Here is a 19,854-nt window from a genome sequence, read left to right on the forward strand (position 1 = left end):
GTATTGTTCTATCTAACTACCTACTGTCCTAAAATGTCCTACGGAGTATGTATCTCCCCATCTTCATTTTCCTCCGTATTTATATATAGCAAAGTAGTAGTAGTCTTCCATCTCACTTGATCTACTTTTCTATTATATAAATCATAGTTGATGTATGTTATTGTAAAGAAAGTCTGCAATTTGATTAAGAATTTATTTTATAATCACAAGCCAACTGTCCCATGTTTTATATCTCCATATTTAAATTAGACAGTAGTAGTTGTAATAATTTGTGATCTGTATCCTGACATCCTTTATGTTGTAAATGAAAAAAGTAGCAATATAAAACCCATAAAGCAACCGTCCATGTGAACTTGGAATCTAGATTTGGTCAAAAAAGTACACGTTTCGCATAGATTGGTACACATTTCGCGTAAGAATCTTCATGAAAGTTGTAGAGTTTTGAGTTACGGACGTCTGGGCTTTAGATTCACCTTTTTTCGAGTCAGAATGATTTAGTTATGATTTTTTTCGTGCAGGCGCGCAGATTTCGTGATTTCAATCGTTTTAACTTGTAGTCTTGAGGCGCGATGTTGTAGTCTTTTGTTGCTCATTAGAAATCTTCATTTTATCTTCATTTTTAATCTTATATCATTGAAAATCCATAATAACATTTCATTCGACACTTTGGACATTTTAACCAATTGCAAACCGAAAACTACTCGAATACACATAAAATCATAACTTTTTGAACTGATATTGCGACTAAGAATATGCATGAATTGAGCAATATCAAATTACCCCACACTTGACCGTTGCTTGTCCTCAAGCAATTACTACTTTTCAATAGACTCGGAATACTACATAATCTTCCATATCAATCATTAAATAACACACACACACGCCACACGAAATGAAAACACACGCTTTATGAAATGAATTGAAAACGCCACACAATTTTTATTGAATCACACACACACCACACGAAATGAAAATCCTGGCAACAGAAACAAAGTTGAAATTCGTGATTAGAATCTCAAAAAAAAAACTTAAAAATTTGGATCCTTAGGGAAAATTTGGACCTTGTGAAAACGTTTTATGATTTTTTTAAAATGTCATGCTAGTTTTATACTAGACACGTTTTCCGGTTTTAACCTCAAATTCCGGTTGAGGGTAACTGAAAACCGAAGCCTCAGTCGGCGATTAGCAAGCTATTCGCCCCCATGATTGTAGTATCATGGAACTCTTTACCGGGCGTCCCCTGACACGATATTTCTATCGGTCTTTTATGACAATTTGTACATTTCAATTCAAGGGTTAAAACTGCGAAGACTGAGCTATCACGTGGGACAGATCCTGCTCCAGCTTATACACCGTAATCGGTCTTGCACTGGATAGCGACTCGGATTTACCCTACCAAGTTTATTTTCGGGTTTGAAAGTTCAAGACTTTCTCTTCCCACGGTACTTTTATATCGTGATATGATATTAGTATGAAATGATATAGTTTAGGAAGTATGCTATACCAAGTAAAACGCCATTCGGAAGACTTTACTTCCTTTAAGGATGGACTTGAATCATCCTTTATTACTCGCATCAATGGGATAATTAGGTTTATACATTCCAAAGCAATGATATCTGTAATAAACTTCATAGAAACACGTGATAAATGGTTCTAAACATATGGGTTTATAAATTCCGTTATAATTGGTTTTCTTTTTAGATGTTTTAATCAAATAACTTATTTATATTTGTTTAAAAATTTTCAAAATTTTCGTAAAAATGACCAAGTTATAAGTTCTCGAGAATTTATATATCCCCACCCCACACTTAAGATTATGTAATGCCCTCATTACATAAAATCAGATAGTAATGTATAAATTTGAGAGGACAAAAAGTGTAAAGGTAGTTAGAACTTCCTTGGTTAAAAATTGGAGATCGTAAAATGCTTATCGTATGAACATATCAAATCCTTATATCACAATATAAATTTGGTGTTTCGTTATGTTGAATGCATCATCATCATAAGTACCTGTCAACAACCATGTTAATCACACATAAGATGGGGTTGTACATTAATAGTACAAAAATTTTACCCCACACTTAAAATTTTTTTTATATATATATAAATAAACAAAAATATAATAAACTAAAAACACAATTATTATTTTTTTTCCAACTTAGTAACTATTAAAATTTTTAAAATATCATTTATAAAATTTATATTTCTCATAACGAAAAGTTCGGTTGTAAAACCTAGTCTTTATCCGTTTATAAATTTTAAAATTCAATTTTTAAAATTTAATGTATTAAAAAATTAAATATTTTTTTAGATTTTTAAAAATCACACAAATTTAACAAGAATTAAATGCACTCTATATTATTTTTTTTACTTTTATTTTATAAAGCACATAATGAATAAAAGGCACGCAAAAAATGATTTTTTTAACAAGTCGTTTTCTCGACTCGACCCCACACTTTATTGCCTAGCGAGGTCAAATTTCTCTATTTTTATCGGACGACATGTAAAATCAGTGGAGAAAGTTCCACGAATTAGAAGTGTGAGCCATTCATTTACACCTCGTGTGGTATATAATATATCAGATAAATCCTTTTTCAGATTCCTGAAAAAGGAATACCCAACCCGAGAGTCAACACACGACTCTTCTCTAAGTGCGGCTTGCAATAAAAATTTTATTCTCCTAGATGGATCCTGCCCAAATGGATCATCTTTTAAGGTATTCCAAGTGTAAACTTTTGAGGATATACGAATTCAACATGAGAAGGTGACTCCTCAAGTGGTTTTAATATATTAAACTCCTCATCCTCAATGATCCCTGATGATTTCATCAACTCGACCTCCTCATTATCACAATTATACCCGAGTGAATTATTATAAACTGAAAAGTTCTCGGGTGTATGAATAACCGGTTCTATCACTTTGACCTCGGAATTAGAATCCTCATCATTATTCTTTCCATTCACTACATATTCATTTTGACTTATCCTATTTATATATTTCATAGAGGTTTCATATTCTTTTAATTCAAGAGGTTCCTGTGAATTTATTTTTACAATTTCAATTTGCACCTTGTCCTCAACTGTTTGTTCATTTGGAACATGTAAAATAGGATTAGGATAACAATATGAAGACTCAAACGATGAATCATCTGATTTTCTTTCCGAAAGAATAGTAAACAAACGCTCCATTTCTCTTTCTAGATTTTGAATAGATGTTTGATTGTGTTGCCATTGTTGATTTAGTAATTCCCTAGTTTCGGTTTGACTTTCAATAAAGCTCATCATAATATTTTGAAAATCAAACGAATAATTTTCTTCATTTTGAGTTTGTTAAAAATTTTGTGGCATTTGGTTAGAAAATTGGTAATGTTGATAATTTTGTGAGGAATCGTAATAAGGTTGGTTTGGATAATAAAAATCTGGATTCGAGTTATTCTCTTGATATTCATTCCATATATAGTTCATGGGTTCATAACTCTCCATTTGATCCATGGAAATATGATAATCACATTCCCAAGTCAAATGGTAACCTCTACAATTTTCACAAATATATGTAGTTTCAACCCTATTAAACATAGATAAATCGCACCAATTATCATCAAAACTTGTTTGAGAGTATTGATTAAATTATTGGGCATTAAAAAGATTTCCATGGTCATATTCTCAAAATCATCCATATTACAGTATCACTGGAACCTAGTTGAAATTTAAAAAGAACAAAGAGAAAAATAAAACAGAACTTTCGTAGGAAAATAAATCCCGACGAAAGGATCAAATAACTAAAAGTAATTAAATTCCCGAATGAACAATTTCTCCCCGGCAGCGGCACCAAAAAGTTGATGTGATAAAACCGACCTTTAAATTTTACAACTAAACTAGCTGCTAAATATTATCACACTACAGGCAACTGGTCCCGATCGTGCAGTAATAGATACTGGCAAGTCAAGTTCGTTCCACAGGGAGAAGCGTATTCAAGAATTTAATGACAATTAATTATACTAGAAAATGGGTTTTAATGGGTTTTTGGTTTTGGATATAATTAATTAAAATAATAATAAAAATTACAATAAATCAAAATATAAGAAAGTGTATTTACTTAGATTTCATCCCCCTCGTTGATATGAATCACACACAATTCATAATCAATTTACTATGGATTGTTGGTAAGTCCGATTATAATATTATATAGTATATATTCATGATAACCTCTCGATTTCATAAAGTCTTGATTTACTAAAATTCAACTTAACTTTTGCTAATCTCATTTTAACAAATCAACTATACCTGATCATTCGAATTGTGATTCAACCTAGTTTTAACTTTCATTAAAACCTAAACTAAAATGGTTTCTCTTCTTATAATTTCATGACTATATAAATCTTAATACCACCAAATCACCAAATCCATATTCTTATATTTTTGTCAGGAATATAATCCTACGTTTTGTCTAGATCACAAATAGTGTTGAAGCATATTTTAAACATCACCAATTTAACTTTCGCTAAATGATTCAATAAACTATGTGACAGGGATTAAGTATTAAATTTACAAAATAATGGATCTTTTGATTGAACACAATATCTAAAATGACTAAAATAACAATTGTAATTCTTAAAATGTTTACTTTATATATTTTTCTTTCGAATTTATATAAAATCTTAACTAACTAAAATTAAATCTAACTTTCGTTAAATCTTATTTTAGCGAGTCAAATATACTATGATTATTTAAATTGTGACCTATCCAAGTTTTGACTTTCGCCAAAACTTAAATCATAACGGTTTCTCTTTTACAATTTCACGATTATACAAACTATAATATTACCGAAACCACCGAATCATATTTCTAAATTGGTGTTAATAATTTATCCATAAGTTCGTCTAAACCACTTTTAGTGTTAAAGCTTAATCTATATTAATAGAAATAACCTTCGCTATTTATATCTAACAAATTAAGTGATAAGGATTAAATATCTAATTGTATAACAATGGTTCTTTTAGCTAGGCACAATGTTAAAAATACTCAGGTTACATTTTAATGTTCTAAATGATAACAATCCATAATCGAGGGGTTCTACATCTAAGCAAACACACGGGAGTAAACTAGCTAATTATAATAATAGGACGGGAGTAAAAATATAAATACATAAACATAAACATAAACAATAACAATAATAAAAAATGAAAGTAACAAACTTATGAACAAAGCTTCAATTTATTAACTGCAAACGGTAGAAATGGAAATGACAGCACCCATGCACACGTACAATAATACCCGTACAATATTGAAACTATCCTATTATACTTGAAATTAAAATTGAGACGGAACATAAATTGGAAATAACTAATACGGAGTAAATTTTGAACTTGAAATGGACAGTGTAGCTATCATTTTGTTGTGTATTGTTCTATCTAACTACCTACTGTCCTAAAATGTCCTACGGGGTATGTATCTCCCCATCTTCATTTTCCTCCATATTTATATATAGCAAAGTAGTAGTAGTCTTCCATCTCACTTGATCTACTTTTCTATTATATAAATCATAGTTGATGTATGTTATTGTAAAGAAAGTCTGCAATTTGATTAAGAATTTATTTTATAATCACAAGCCAACTGTCCCATGTTTTATATCTCCATATTTAAATTAGACAGTAGTAGTTGTAATAATTTGTGATTTGTATCCTGACATCCTTTATGTTGTAAATGAAAAAAGTAGCAATATAAAACCCATAAAGCAGCCGTCCATGTGAACTTGTAATCTAGATTTGGTCAAAAAAGTACACGTTTCGCGTAGATTGGTTCACGTTTCGCGTAAGAAGTCTTCATGAAAGTTGTAGAGCTTTGAGTTACGGACGTCTGGGCTTTAGATTCACCTTTTTTCGAGTCAGTATGATTTAGTTATGATTTTTTTCGTGCAGGCGCGCAGATTTCGTGATTTCAATTGTTTTAACTTGTAGTCTTGAGGCGCGATGTTGTAGTCTTTTGTTGCTCATTAGAAATCTTCATTTTATCTTCATTTTTAATCTTATATCATTGAAAATCCATAATAACATTTCATTCGACACTTTGGACATTTTAACCAATTGCAAACCGAAAACTACTCGAATACACATAAAATCATAACTTTTTGAACTGATATTGCGACTAAGAATATGCATGAATTGAGCAATATCAATATAATATACGCGTTGTTGATTTGTGATGATGTTGGTGATTATGGAACTGGCGGAGCTTGTGATGTTATAGGTACTGCTGGTGCTGACGATGCTGACGGTACCGACGTGCTGGTGATGCTAACAGTACTGTTGATGCTGTTGGTGCTTGTGATGCTTGCAAGTTGTGCATCATTTTCTCCAAAGCCACTACTCGAGCGCGAAGCTCGTTGACTTCTTCTATTACACCGGGATGATTGGCGGTTCAGACGAGCGGATGAATAAGATCTAGAATTTGAGATAGTATATAATCGTGATGAGATACTCTGGAAATGAGAGAGAAAATGGTGTTTCGGACTGGTTCGCCGGTAAGTGCTTCTAGTTCTTCGCCAAGAGGGCAATGTGGTGGATGGAAGGGATCACCTTCTTCTTGTCTCCAATGATTAAGTAGACTACGAACCCATCCCCAATTCATCCAGAATTGATGATGGCTGATTGGTTGATCCATTTCGGTTACACTGCCTTCGGAGCTCGAGTGAAAATCCATATCGGAATAGCTGTCGGAATCTAAGGAATTTGAACTAGATACGAGATCCATCTTGTGTAATCAGGGAAATAATTTTTGATATGAAATAGATTATAGGATTTATATTGGTATTCTTCAATACATAATTTACATGTGTATATATAATACCAAAATTCCATAAATCGTGGAGGAATCTTCGGAAGATGTCAGGCAAAGTTTACAGTAACAGATATGCTAAGATATGAATTCGTCTGTACAATATCTATGCAATAAATGCAGGAAAACATGTCTAGACTTAGGAATGATAATCAAGTAATTTCTGACAAGAAATGATAACCAAAACTCGGTAAAAACAGATACGGTCATAGTCCAGACTCACTAATGCATCCTAACAATTACCAGTTAAACACACTAATGCAAATTCTGGTTCCCTATGACCTCAAAGCTCGGATACCAACTGTAACGACCCGTCAAAATTGCTATTGACGCGGTACGTTATTCATTGATTTCATAGTGAGGTTTTGACCTCTATATGATACGTTTTGTAAACATTGCATTCTTTTGTAAAGGCACACCATAAATGAATATATAAATCCAAGGTTTTCGACATCTGATAATTTCTACGTATAGATAATCACCGTAAACAATAGTTTACAATACTACATCCGTTGACAATACAGTCAAAATAAGTTACATGGTGATGATTTTGTGAATGAAAAGTTTTATCGAATAAAGCATATTCAAAGTTTTCTCGAATAAAGCATATGCAAAGTTTTCTCGAATAAAGCATGTATGACTCCATGCAAATAGCTTGTATAACGTATAAGCAAACAGCGGAAGACTTCTAGGAACCTGATAGTAAACATGCTTAAAAGTGTCAACACAAAGGTTGGTGAGTTCATAGTTTTAATGTTGCGCATAATCTGTATATAAAGGTGAATCACAAGAATTCAGTTGTTTCATCCAGAAACGTTTATCAAAATATTCTACAAGATTGAGCACCCTGGTAACTAAACTTTAACATATATATAATAAGTACCCCGTATTTTAACATACATGCAACCAACATGTACAATACATGCAAACCAACGTGTACTAAACTCATATAGCATACGTCCACTTTATAGTTCAGGCTAGGGTCTCTATACCTGGAACGGACGGGGATGTCAAGCCCTATGGATCCATATACAACTACTCGCGCCCACCAGTTCTTATAACCGGCAGTTACTAGTTACCAAAGCTAAGGAATTTTCGGTTCAAACTCAGTGTATAATTAAGTATGTACTTGTGTCCATTGCGTATAAAATAAAGTGCATGTATTCTCAGCCCAAAAATATTTAAAGCATTTAAAAGGGGATCTATAAACTCACATATCAATATTGTGGTTCAATATTGTAGGAAAAGTATGCAGACGCAACGAAAATGATAAATGCAAGGTTGGCCTTTGATTCACGAACAATAACCCCGATCAATATCCATAAACTCCTTATTTAATACCCATGAATTCCTTAGCTTTAACTCGTTTTGAAAATCACCCGAGCATAACTCCTTCGTAGTATTTTATGTAGTAATAATACTAATACTACTTAATAATAATACTAATAATAATAAGATTAATAATAATAATAATAATAATAATAATAATAATAATAATAATAATAATAATAATAATAATAATAATAATAATAGAATCTTACGGAGTGTATATGTGAAAAAAAATTGATATGTGTGTTCGATCATTCATATATATATATATATATATATATATATATATATATATATATATAGATTAATAAAATAATAATATAATAATTTTAAAATAAAATATAATAATATAAATATAATATAATAATATAATAATAATATAATATAATAATAATTTTAAAAAAACGTGTGAATTCATTTTGTCAATTTCTACCGACAGTTTTCACGGACCGGTATTTCGTACTCTGTTGCTAATAATTGACGGGTAAAAATATGGATAAAAATTCTACTTTTTATACTTGAATATATATATATATATATATATATATATATATATATATATATATATATATATATATATATATATATATATATATATATATATATATATATATATATCTGTTTTAGTCTTAAGCTTTATAAAATTAGTGGTAAAAAGGTTCGTTTATAAAGTTTGTACACTTAATATGTGTTTTCCTAGTTTTTAACTGGACAAAGATATATAATATAATATTAATTTAAATATAATAATATAATAATATAATAATATTGAAATAAAATATAATAATTTAATAAAATTTTGAATTCAAAGAATGATAAATGTTTTAAAAAAGTTGTATTTATCAAATACATTAGGGGTATATTATGTAACTTATTTCTATCAAGCCGCTTTCATGTGAATAGTAAATTAATTAATTTTTTTCATTTACTATTCATATGAATAGTAAATGAATTAATTTTGATTTAACTATTTAAGTTACATTGTTGTACGTTGTGCTTTACAGATTATACATCTTTGATTTAATTGCATTTTTCTTATAAATTAAGAAAAATTACATCATAAAAATAAAACGATTAAATACGTAAAAATTTTAATTTGAAAATTGCATCATTCAATTATAAATTTTTATCATTTCATATATAAATATTATTCGCATGTTTACGTGTATATATATATACACACACAAATATATAATTATCACAAGTTATGACGTTCGTGAATCGTCGGACAAACAAGGTGGTCAACCGTTATATAAAACTCATTTACAAAAGTTTTAAAACTTGTCAAAATGCATTGCTTATCATGACGAAAATATTAAATCATATAGAGAATTGGTTTAAATAAGTCAAAATTTTCCGGGTCATCACAATTAGTCACCAAATCGTCGCAACGGGCGTCGTAATGGCTCGAGACGGGGTGTTTTGCGATAGTGTTTTAAAGCACGTAGTGTTAATAAGTGAATGGCTAAATTTGGACAGGGGCAACCAATCTAATTTTGGGCTTATATATTTTGTTTTTTTAAAAATGCTAGTTTGGCCTCAATTTGGACTGGGGTCATCTGACCCCATTTGCATCCCTTTGGCTCAGCCTGTGATTGCTGGCTTATGCTTTTATATATTTTAATTTGCAGTCTTTCTTAAAATATACAAAAGGAAGTCGATGTGTATTTAAATTTAAATTTAAATGATAATAAGGGTACAAGGAGTCGTTAAGTTTTTTCGGCGTTTTGACTTGGCGACGATGAAATACGACCATCGTCGACACCGTGGGGCGTATCCCCAGCGTTTGGCTCCGACGTTCGGGTGCAATGTCGAGCGTGAGACTTTAGTGACTCACCCTTCAGGGTGTGTTTGGTTCCCTTTTAGATTTTCTTTTTTTCAAAATTGAGATAAATGGAGGTGTTGCAAAAGCTGTTGAAGATGAATGGGGTGAAGAAGGGTGAGATGGGGTTGAAGTATTTTACGGAGTATTATTTTAGGTTAAAGAAGACCAAGATGATCTTATTTTTTTCCCTTAAACTTCGGCCAAATTTGTTTATTAACTCGTAACAGTTATTCATATTCATGGAATTTCTATTTTATTTTTTATTTTAACAATTTATTTTAATATTTTTATTTATTTTTATTATTTAAAATATATTAAATAATTGAAAATACTTAAATAATAAATTAGACATTGGATTAGACACTGGACTATTTTTTCACTTGCCTTCAGTGTTAACTTTCAGTGTCTATCTAAACAACGAAATTAGACACTGACTATCACGATTCCTTGTACTCCAATAATAATAATAATAATAATAATAATAATAATAATAATAATAATAATAATAATAATAATAATAATAAACTTAAAAGTTTTAAAACTTAAAAAAAATTGGTGGGAAGCCTAGAGACAATCTGGGCCCCCACACCTCTAGCAATAGCAAAACCTATCCTAGTAAAAATATGAGCAGCAGCACCGGCACCAATATCTTGCGCTATCGAACTCTTCTGAACCCGCTTTAGCAAAGAAACAGCCTCCTTCTCTAATTCCCCAAGGGAATAAAATGAGAAAGGAATGAAACCATAACCAATCGCCAGACAACTAGATTCGTACTTGACCCGCTTCCGACGAGCCGCATCAATCACAGCACGTCCAGGGACAAAGTCAGAAAGCCCAGACTGTGTCAAAGGAGAAGATCCTGTCAAGTCAACACAAACATCGCGACCACAATCCCAGGAATAAAGTAACACATCTGCAGGTCTGAGGGCCCTATCGTTCCCTCCAGACAACCCAATGTCAACCTCCTTTCTCGCTGAAATCCCAGATCGATAACAAACATCAACAAGGGAATCCCGGACAATATTATGTCGATGCTTAATACCCACCATACCAGCACAAGACACCGCGTGATCCCCGAAAATATCCCCAGTAAAAACCCTCGAACAGGCAGAGCATGCCGTCGAGATAGAGAACAATGGAACACCTAACCGGTAGCACAACACACATTGGTAAGTCTTTGCGTTCATCGTCTGACCCAACCCCAAAATAGGGACTGCCCTTAGCCAAGCAGAGGTGTGATCACTCTGCTGTGATTTCCATAAGGCCGATTGTCGGGGAGATAACGAAAAAGTGGATTCTGCAGAAGCGGTAACCTTTGTGAAATAAACATCTGCCAATTTCTTCATGAGTATTGGGGCAGCGACCTCACTCGGATTACCTAAAATATCAAACCCAACTGTTTTATTAAACAGACCCAATGCATCTTCAAAAGCACGACCAAGACCAACAATACTCGCATGACGTAGTAGCTTGGTCTGCAATCCAGCAGACTGTAATCGAGAAGCCAGAAAAGCATAATGACGAACATCTCCCGCAGAATAAACACCAAGCCCTCCAAATGCAAATGGCAAGGTGGCAAGCCGCCACTGCCAATCACCAAACCCAGGCCCTGAAGCAGTAACAATACGCTCCAAGGAAGATCGAAGGGCTCCATCGAAAGCGCGTTGAGCCGCCTCAAATATACTAGGAGGACAAGTACGCAAGGAAAAGTAGAGTTTAGAAACTCCCGTACATGCCCTAAGCAACAACATCTCACACTGAGGATCATCAAGCTTAGCAACCTTATCCATAAGCGCAATGGACTTGGTCACCCTTTGCATCACCAGTTCACTACTAAAACCAGGATCGGAACTTGCGGGGGCCCCAAGCAACTTAACACCATTTAAAGGCCGAGCAATATTAGGAGGAAAGACACCTACTTGCCTGCTGCGAGGGTCCTCCGTAGGCCAGAAAATTTCTGTTTTTTCAACGTTGAGATGCAGCCCAAAACGAGGCCCATCCTCTATAATCAAATGCAAAACCTTCCCCACCACCAAAGTGTCCCCAATAATAGTACCATCATCCAAATACCACGCCTGAAGACAAACCTCAAAATTATCTCTGATTTTAGAAACCAAGGGTTGTAGGACCAAAGCAAAAAGCAGCGGACCAAGGGGATCACCCTGTTGCACCCCCTGAGAAGACCATAATGTGTGGTTCCCATAATACAATCTGGCTGGATTAGAGTAGCAAAATTCAACCCACCGAGAAAGGCTCTGACAAAGGCGGCGAACTTCACGTAACATGACCGTACGATCAACTAGATTGAAGGCATTTTGAAAATCAACTAATAACATAGAGAGGCCAACATCAGAGCCACGATCCTCAATCAGCCGATTCACAGCATGAAGAATAGCCTCACCACCTGAAGAAACACCAACACCAAACTGAAGACCATCGAAGTAACTTCCCAAAGACTGGCCAACCATAGCAGCGCCAACCTTCGAAACAAGACGTCGCCAAACAGTACCCACAGCTATAGGACGAAGACCACCGTCGGGCTTGACAAGCGGTGTGAGGGGAGCACTAGCAATATACTCTCCTAATTCCATAGGGCACCTTCCAGCTAGAAAGAGATTAACGACTCCGGTAATAGAGCCAACCAACTCATCCGAGACTGCCACAGCAGCACCACTCAAGCAATCCATAAGGTGTTGTGCACGTAAACCATCCCTACCACATGAAGTGCCCCGAGGAAAACTTTTAATCTGGCCCAAAACAACAGCAGAAGTCGTAACGAGGTGAAGGTGATCAACCGTCATATCAGGCAAGGATGGAGCGATAGAAGAAGGGTGCTTAGACAGCAAGTCCGCCAGTGTGGCGTCATTATAAGGAGCAACGCCTGATGAAGAAAGAACACGAGCTGCAGCGGTGTAATGGCCATCACAAATCTTCCTACGACACTGTTTAATATTACGCTCTTCCAAATCAAGGACCTCATCATCAACCACTGACAACATAGGAGAATCCTCTGCCAAATACTCCCTCACAAGCTGTAAACTCCCACCCGCTGTCCCCCAAGAGCAAATAGCACGGGAAATATTCTCTTCCTGATGCCGACGCTTTATCGAAGACCTAGACTCACGACTACTCTGTGGCCGAAAGGTTTTAAGGGTACAAAGGGGTAACACCAACAAAGAGACCCAACTAGAAATGTCATCAGGCTTAAAGATCACCTTATCAAGAGCACCTTTCAAAACCCGAGAAAACCCCAAACGACACTTGGGAGGGATAGACTTAACCGTGCGAAACCCCTTAGAGAACAACTGATCCAGGAGAGCCACGTCAAAACCATCGTTATGATCACGCACCGAACCATCCTCAATACAAAGTCGAGCAGGAGAAGAGGGAGCTAGTGGCTTGGAAAAATTATGAAGCACAAAACGAACAACACCATTTCCCTCATCGGGGGGCGGCACATCCGAGCCCCTACCATGACGGCACTTAGCACGTACCGTGTGTGTTTTGTAGCAAACACCACATAACCAAATCCCCATACGCCTAAAAGTAACATCAGCCTCAGTATAAACACCCAAATTAGAAGTAAGAGAATGTCGAGTGATATCCCGCGCATCGATACCACAATGACGATCACTAAGATGCTTGATAAGAGAACTTCTAACAAGCCCATTTCCACTCCCATTTTGACAGCCACTAAGACCCACAAAGGGACAATGAAACTTCACTGTGGCATGCGACATAACTGCACATAACCTTTAGTTGTAGTGCATAGCTAAAATGACAGAGACAAAATCCCCATACACCAATAAAATTATAACCATGAAGCCAAGAAAAAACTCATAGGGGACTTTTAACAAACACCTTGTGGGCACAAATTCAATTGAGTAATGATACAACTCTATCTTCTCCCAAAATCTTCCTGCTAGCTGCTACAACCCTCAATCCATCAAATCATATCTCTCCGTATGCATTTTATCAGCTTCCCAAGTACTCTGAGCCATGATTTGATTCCAATCAATTACAATAGTACTCTTCAATCAATTCAGAAGTTCACTACATTCAATCGAAACTGGTGATCAACACCGTACAATTTCCTTCAAAACCCAATTAAACTGTTCAAAACGAAATTTAACTCCAATCGGTGATCCAACTCCACGATTTAAAACAAACGCATTTGAAGTGAAACTAACATCAATTTGTGTAAAATTAACCAAAACTGATAACAGAACCAGCCGATCAGTATCTAAATACACTATTCGACTACAAAACGTAACTTAATTTCACGAATAAATATCGGATTTCATCTTCTTCCGATCAACGTGAATTATTCTAAGAATAGAAGCTTCCAGAGGATACAGATAAAAAAAAGGAAAAAATGTAAATATTATAGCTTCCAGTGAATTATTATTATTATTATTATTATTATTATTATTATTATTATTATTATTATTATTATTATTATTATTATATATTATATTATATTATATTATATTATAGATAGATAATAATAATAATAATAATATATTATATTATTATTATATAATAATAATAATAATAATAATAATAATAATAATAATAATAATATAATAAGGGAGAGATCAATGGATAAACATCTTTTTGGGGATAAGTATTTGTTATTTTTGTATAATTAAAATTAGAGTTTAAAATTTATGTTTTTTTTTTCAATTTATTGGTTAGTATTCATTATGTAGATTCAGAAAAAATATATATATATATGTTTTATTACAACATGTTAACATAGATCCGATGTATGATAACAAATAATCATACGTATGAACTTACATTTGATATCTAGTTATCACACATTTGATGTATGTATACTAACCCCTGAATATACACATATGAATACCAACTCCAGAATATTTTTTTTCTAAATCTAATTTCTAACTAACGTGTTGTAAAAAAAATATTTTTTCTTATTTTTTCTGAATCTACATAATGAATACTAACACAAATTTTTTTTTTCCTAAATCTAAATTCCAATTTTAATATTATTAAAATAACAATTTACGTATTCCCTTGTTCCAAAAGGGGTGCATCCTCTTAATCTTCTCTCATCTCTCAATATATTAATAATATAGTAATATAATAATAACATTATATTTTAATAAATTATTATCACACATAGTTTTCACCAAAGTATTATTACTCATTTTCAATACCCTTAAATCCTTCACTTTAACTATTCTTATTACACTATTTAATTTCTGTCAAACTTATGGTCATAAAGTTTTCAGCAAGTTATACCAGTCAATAATATTGTACACACACATACACATATATATGGACTAATATCCTCACTCTTTTTTCCATAATATATAACCACTACAAATTCTCTTTAAGAAAACTTCACATCATCTTGCATATAGGCCAGGACAGAATGAACATGAATCCAGAATCTATGGTGAGCACGAATCATACTACATCCCACCAATACATCACAAAAATGCATATTGATGACCATCAAAGGTCTTCTTCTTCTTCTTTTGCTATGGTTGAAGCAACTTCTAGCTCCTACAATAGTGGTAATAGTCGGCCATCATCGGATAATGAAAAGGATGAAGACATGGCGAATTGCTTGATTATGTTAGCCGAAAGTGTTTCTCCAATCAAGAAAAACAAATTAGATCATCACAAAACTGATACCTTAAAAATCCGTCGTCTAAATGAGATCACAACCACCACCACCACTACTAGACCAAATTCAAGTTTTCACAACTACGAGTGTAAAACATGTAATCGTGCTTTCTCTACATTCCAAGCTCTAGGTGGACATAGAGCTAGTCACAAGAAACCTAAACTTAGAAATGAAGATACGAATTCTATTGCGCCCATGAAATTAGATTTATCAGAAGAAGATCAGATGGAATTAGTTATGGCTGATCACGAAGAAAACAAATTTATTATGAGAAATAATAAGTTTTCTTATCCGGCGTCAGATGTTCTCCAAGAAAGACACAAGAACAAGACGGTAAAAGTTCATGAATGCTCAATATGTGGATCTGAGTTCTTTTCAGGACAAGCTCTAGGCGGTCACATGAGAAGACACCGCACAATTCCACCCTCAACCACCCAAATCACTGCAAAATCTCACGTATTATCTTTAGATCTAAACCTTCCACCGCCAGAAGTTATGGAGGACGTCCACTCACGTATTGTCTTCTCAGCCGTGTCAGTGGTGGATTGCCATTACTAAATTACAAAAGAATGAGATGTCCAAATTGAAATGTGACAAGCACTTATTATTGTATATCTTTAGTTTAATTCAAGTTATGGTAGTAGTTTATTGACATTATAAAGTACTACTAGCTCCCTATATGTATAAAGATACGTCGGAAGTTTTTCTGAAAGCATTATCTTTACGAAGGTCATAATTGTCTTAATTCTACTTTCTCATACTATATCTCGATGAGATTTAGTAATGTTGTTGTTGGTGTACAATTAGATAGATGTCTTGAAGATATGTATAACATTACAATAACATTATATTGGTATATTTTAATTGGCGTTGAAGTGGTGTAGTGAGTGTGGAATACTTTGAGTAAGTGAGTGGTGAGTGTTAAACCGGTAATGTGGTGCATGTCATGCCTTGCCTTTCATTCACGAAAAGTGAATGATATACAAAAGCAGGCATCTTTCCCTTTTTTATTTCTCTTTTTTTGATAAAAAAAAAAAATGGTTTCCATTTTTGATCTTATTAAATATCAAAATTAGTAACTATTTTTTTCTGAGAAAGAAATATGGTTCTAGATCATGGCAAAAGTTGGTATTGAAACCCAACAAAGAATTCATATCTAATCGACACGTATTAGTATGTATGCTGCACGATTCTAAAATCTTAGTATGCGTGGACACATGGATTAGTTGCCATTTTAATGTTCAAAAGCCTAATTTTCTTGTTTTTGAAGATTAATCAAAGCAAAGCGACTAAATTTCTATAATTAGCATGGTTAAGAAACCAAATATTTGGTTTGGTTTCGGGCATAACTTGAAATCGTCCAAGTTGGGAGTTGTACGTGTGTGAGAAAGTTGTACGTGTGGAGCACGAAGTCTAGCAAGTGTATCGAGAAAGACAAGATGTCATGGGAATGGAATGAGTAGGGTTTGGCACAAGTAGTACCACACCCAAAAGTGGTGGATTAGGTTCGACTATTTATGGTTTTACACCACATAAACATAAGCGAACTTTAGCATTATTTGAGACTAATGTTTTTACATACAAAAATGTGAATCATATCAAAGGTCATCATTATGATGATACTTAATAAAACAAACTTAATCGTTAATATGATTTATATCTTGTACTAAAACAATTGGGTGATCCCAAACTAATGTCTAAAAAAAACAATTTCATAGCAGATACTTTCGAGTGCATATGAAACGCATTGCGCATGGGAAATATTATTATGAAATTCTATTAGAATCTTTAGTATAACATTACAGACTGTATTTGATATCTTTGTTACGTACACATACTCCGTAATTAAAAAGGTAATGCTCTGTTTTTGTATATGGCCCACAAGCTATAAATTTTGTCAATAGTCGTTTTATGGACAATACATGTTTACAATTTGCCAATAAAATAATCTCAAGTCAAATTATAAAAGCTAGAATGTCTCAATTCAGCTATAATAACGTACCAGATGAATTGTTATATAATTAATCCCGACCAAACTCTAATGCTATGTTTCCATTTCACTCGATTTAATTTTAAGAAGGTTGTTTTTTAATGTGATTTATTATTATTCGTTAATACTTAAATCCTGTATACTCTAGTGGGCCATTATTAGGAAAACAAATGGTGAAACAATTGCAGGCCCTTGTTTAAAGGACCACACAAACCCAGCCGGCCCGGTTTACTCTTCTTGAAGTCCCAGCTCATTTAAGGAGAAAACCACCTTACAAAACAAAAACTGTTATAATTCAGTAGGCTTATAACTACCTTTAATGGTTATAAGAACAAGGAAAGAAAAAGAGAGAAGAAAGAGAGAAAAAATATTGATATTGATATTTCAAGAGAAATGGTACACCTTAAATGGTTACCATACATGTCTATTTATAGTATAAAATATTACTATGCAAGAAATATAATAATAATAAAATTAACATCCAATCTAGATATTTTATAACACAATCTAGATATTTTATAACACTCCCCCTTGGATGACAATTTTATTAGAGAATAACTAGTACTGTCTCGTTAAAAACCTTGCTAAAGAAAATCCATTGGGATAAAACTTTAGCTAAGGGAAAAAGAGTGCAGCATAGAGTTGACTCCCCCTCAAGTAGGCAACGCCTGAGTTGTTACATCTTCTGAACATGCCTCATGCCAATATTATGAACGTGTGTTCTGAAAATAGCAGTTGGCAGTGCTTTGGTATAAAGATCAGCAGAGTTGTTGATTGAACGTATCTCATTTTAATCTGGTTGTCTTTTACGAGATCTTGAGTATATGAGAAGAATCTGAGGTTTTCATTTGAAACTGTATCATCTAAATCTTTTATGTACAAGTTTAGCCCATGTGATTTGTCTACAGTCTCCTTCATGGTTTGCTCAAACCCTTGTTTCAATTCCTATTCCCTTGTAGTCTTTTCTGAGCCTTACCAATATACCATTCTTTTCCATCAAACTTATGACCGTTAAGACCGTCTATGGCTTTGGCGCCTCGTCAGTATTTATATTTTGTTTAGTCACTTTTGATACTCTTCTTTCATTTGTATTATGCAAGCTGCATTATCTTCATATATAGTTGTTGGTGAAGATAGTTGTTAGTCTTTTATAGCGTTCTAGTCCACAAGAATCAATAATGATTTGTGTCATTGATCTCAACCAAACACATTTTCGAGTAGTTTCATATAATGCAATCACTTCGTTATGATTTGATGATGTTGCAACAAGTGTTTGTTTTAAGAACGCCATGATTTTGTGGTACCTCCATTTAGGAATACATATCGAGTTTGAGATTTATCTTTATGAGGATTTGATGAATGACCTGTATATACATAATCAACCAAATCTTGTTTTGAAACGTTAGAATAAAATAATTTTAAATCAGCAGTTTCTCAAGGGTATCAAAATATGTGTTTGATCCCGCTCCATTGTCATTTGAGCTGAATCTTGCCAACAAATTAACTGCAAGAGAAATGTCAGGTCTTGTACAATCTATAAGATACATAAGAACCTCAATTGCACTAAAATATGGAACTTCCGATCTGTTAAGATTTTCATGATCTTCGCAGGGATGAAATAGATCAGTGTCAATATTGAGTGATCTAACAACAATGAGTTTGTCTTTAAAAAAAATGTTTTAAAATCTTTTCGGTATAAGTTGTTTGATGTACAAGTAAATCATTAGGCATATGCTCAATTTGCAATCCAAGGTAATACTTGGTTTTTTCAAGATCTTTCATTTCAAAATAATTCTTTAGAAGTTGAATGATTTCATAGATCTCTTTATTTGTTCATATGATGTTAAGAACATTGACATAAACAACTACGATCTCATATCCGAACATTGTTTTTATAAAACATACGTGCAAAATAAGTTTATATTTATACCCTTTTTTTTATCAAGTAGTCATCTAATCGGTTATACCACATACGTCCCGTTTGTATAAACCCATTTAAAAATCTTTGTGATTTAATGGAATATATTCCCTTGGGTTTTACATTAGATGCTTATGATACCTTAACTCTTTAGGTATATTCATATATATCATTATTAAGTGATCCATACAGATAAGTAGTAACAACATTCATGAGATGCATTTAAATAACTACCAGGTTGATTAAGTATCTAATAAGTAATTGTATCCATTACAGGAGGATAAGTTTTCCTCCTAATTC

The 19,854-nt window shown here is 33.3% G+C and overlaps 1 protein-coding gene across 1 annotated transcript; it reads left to right on the forward strand.

Annotated features, from left to right (window-relative positions):
• The first annotated feature begins 15,343 nt into the window (after nt 1–15,343).
• Nucleotides 15,344–16,338, forward strand: LOC139896199 (zinc finger protein ZAT5-like). The gene has a single exon (XM_071878796.1). The coding sequence runs from the start codon at nt 15,389–15,391 to the stop codon at nt 16,202–16,204; it is 816 nt and encodes a 271-aa protein (XP_071734897.1). The 5' UTR covers nt 15,344–15,388; the 3' UTR covers nt 16,205–16,338.
• Nucleotides 16,339–19,854: the final 3,516 nt, after the last annotated feature.

This window comes from Rutidosis leptorrhynchoides, chromosome 3 (assembly GCF_046630445.1).
Source record: "Rutidosis leptorrhynchoides isolate AG116_Rl617_1_P2 chromosome 3, CSIRO_AGI_Rlap_v1, whole genome shotgun sequence".
Taxonomy (NCBI): Eukaryota; Viridiplantae; Streptophyta; class Magnoliopsida; order Asterales; family Asteraceae; genus Rutidosis; species Rutidosis leptorrhynchoides.

Coding starts and splice junctions, on each gene's coding strand:
- LOC139896199 (XM_071878796.1), top strand. CDS start 15,389: ATGAACATGAATCCAGAATCTATGGTGAGCACGAATCATACTACATCC.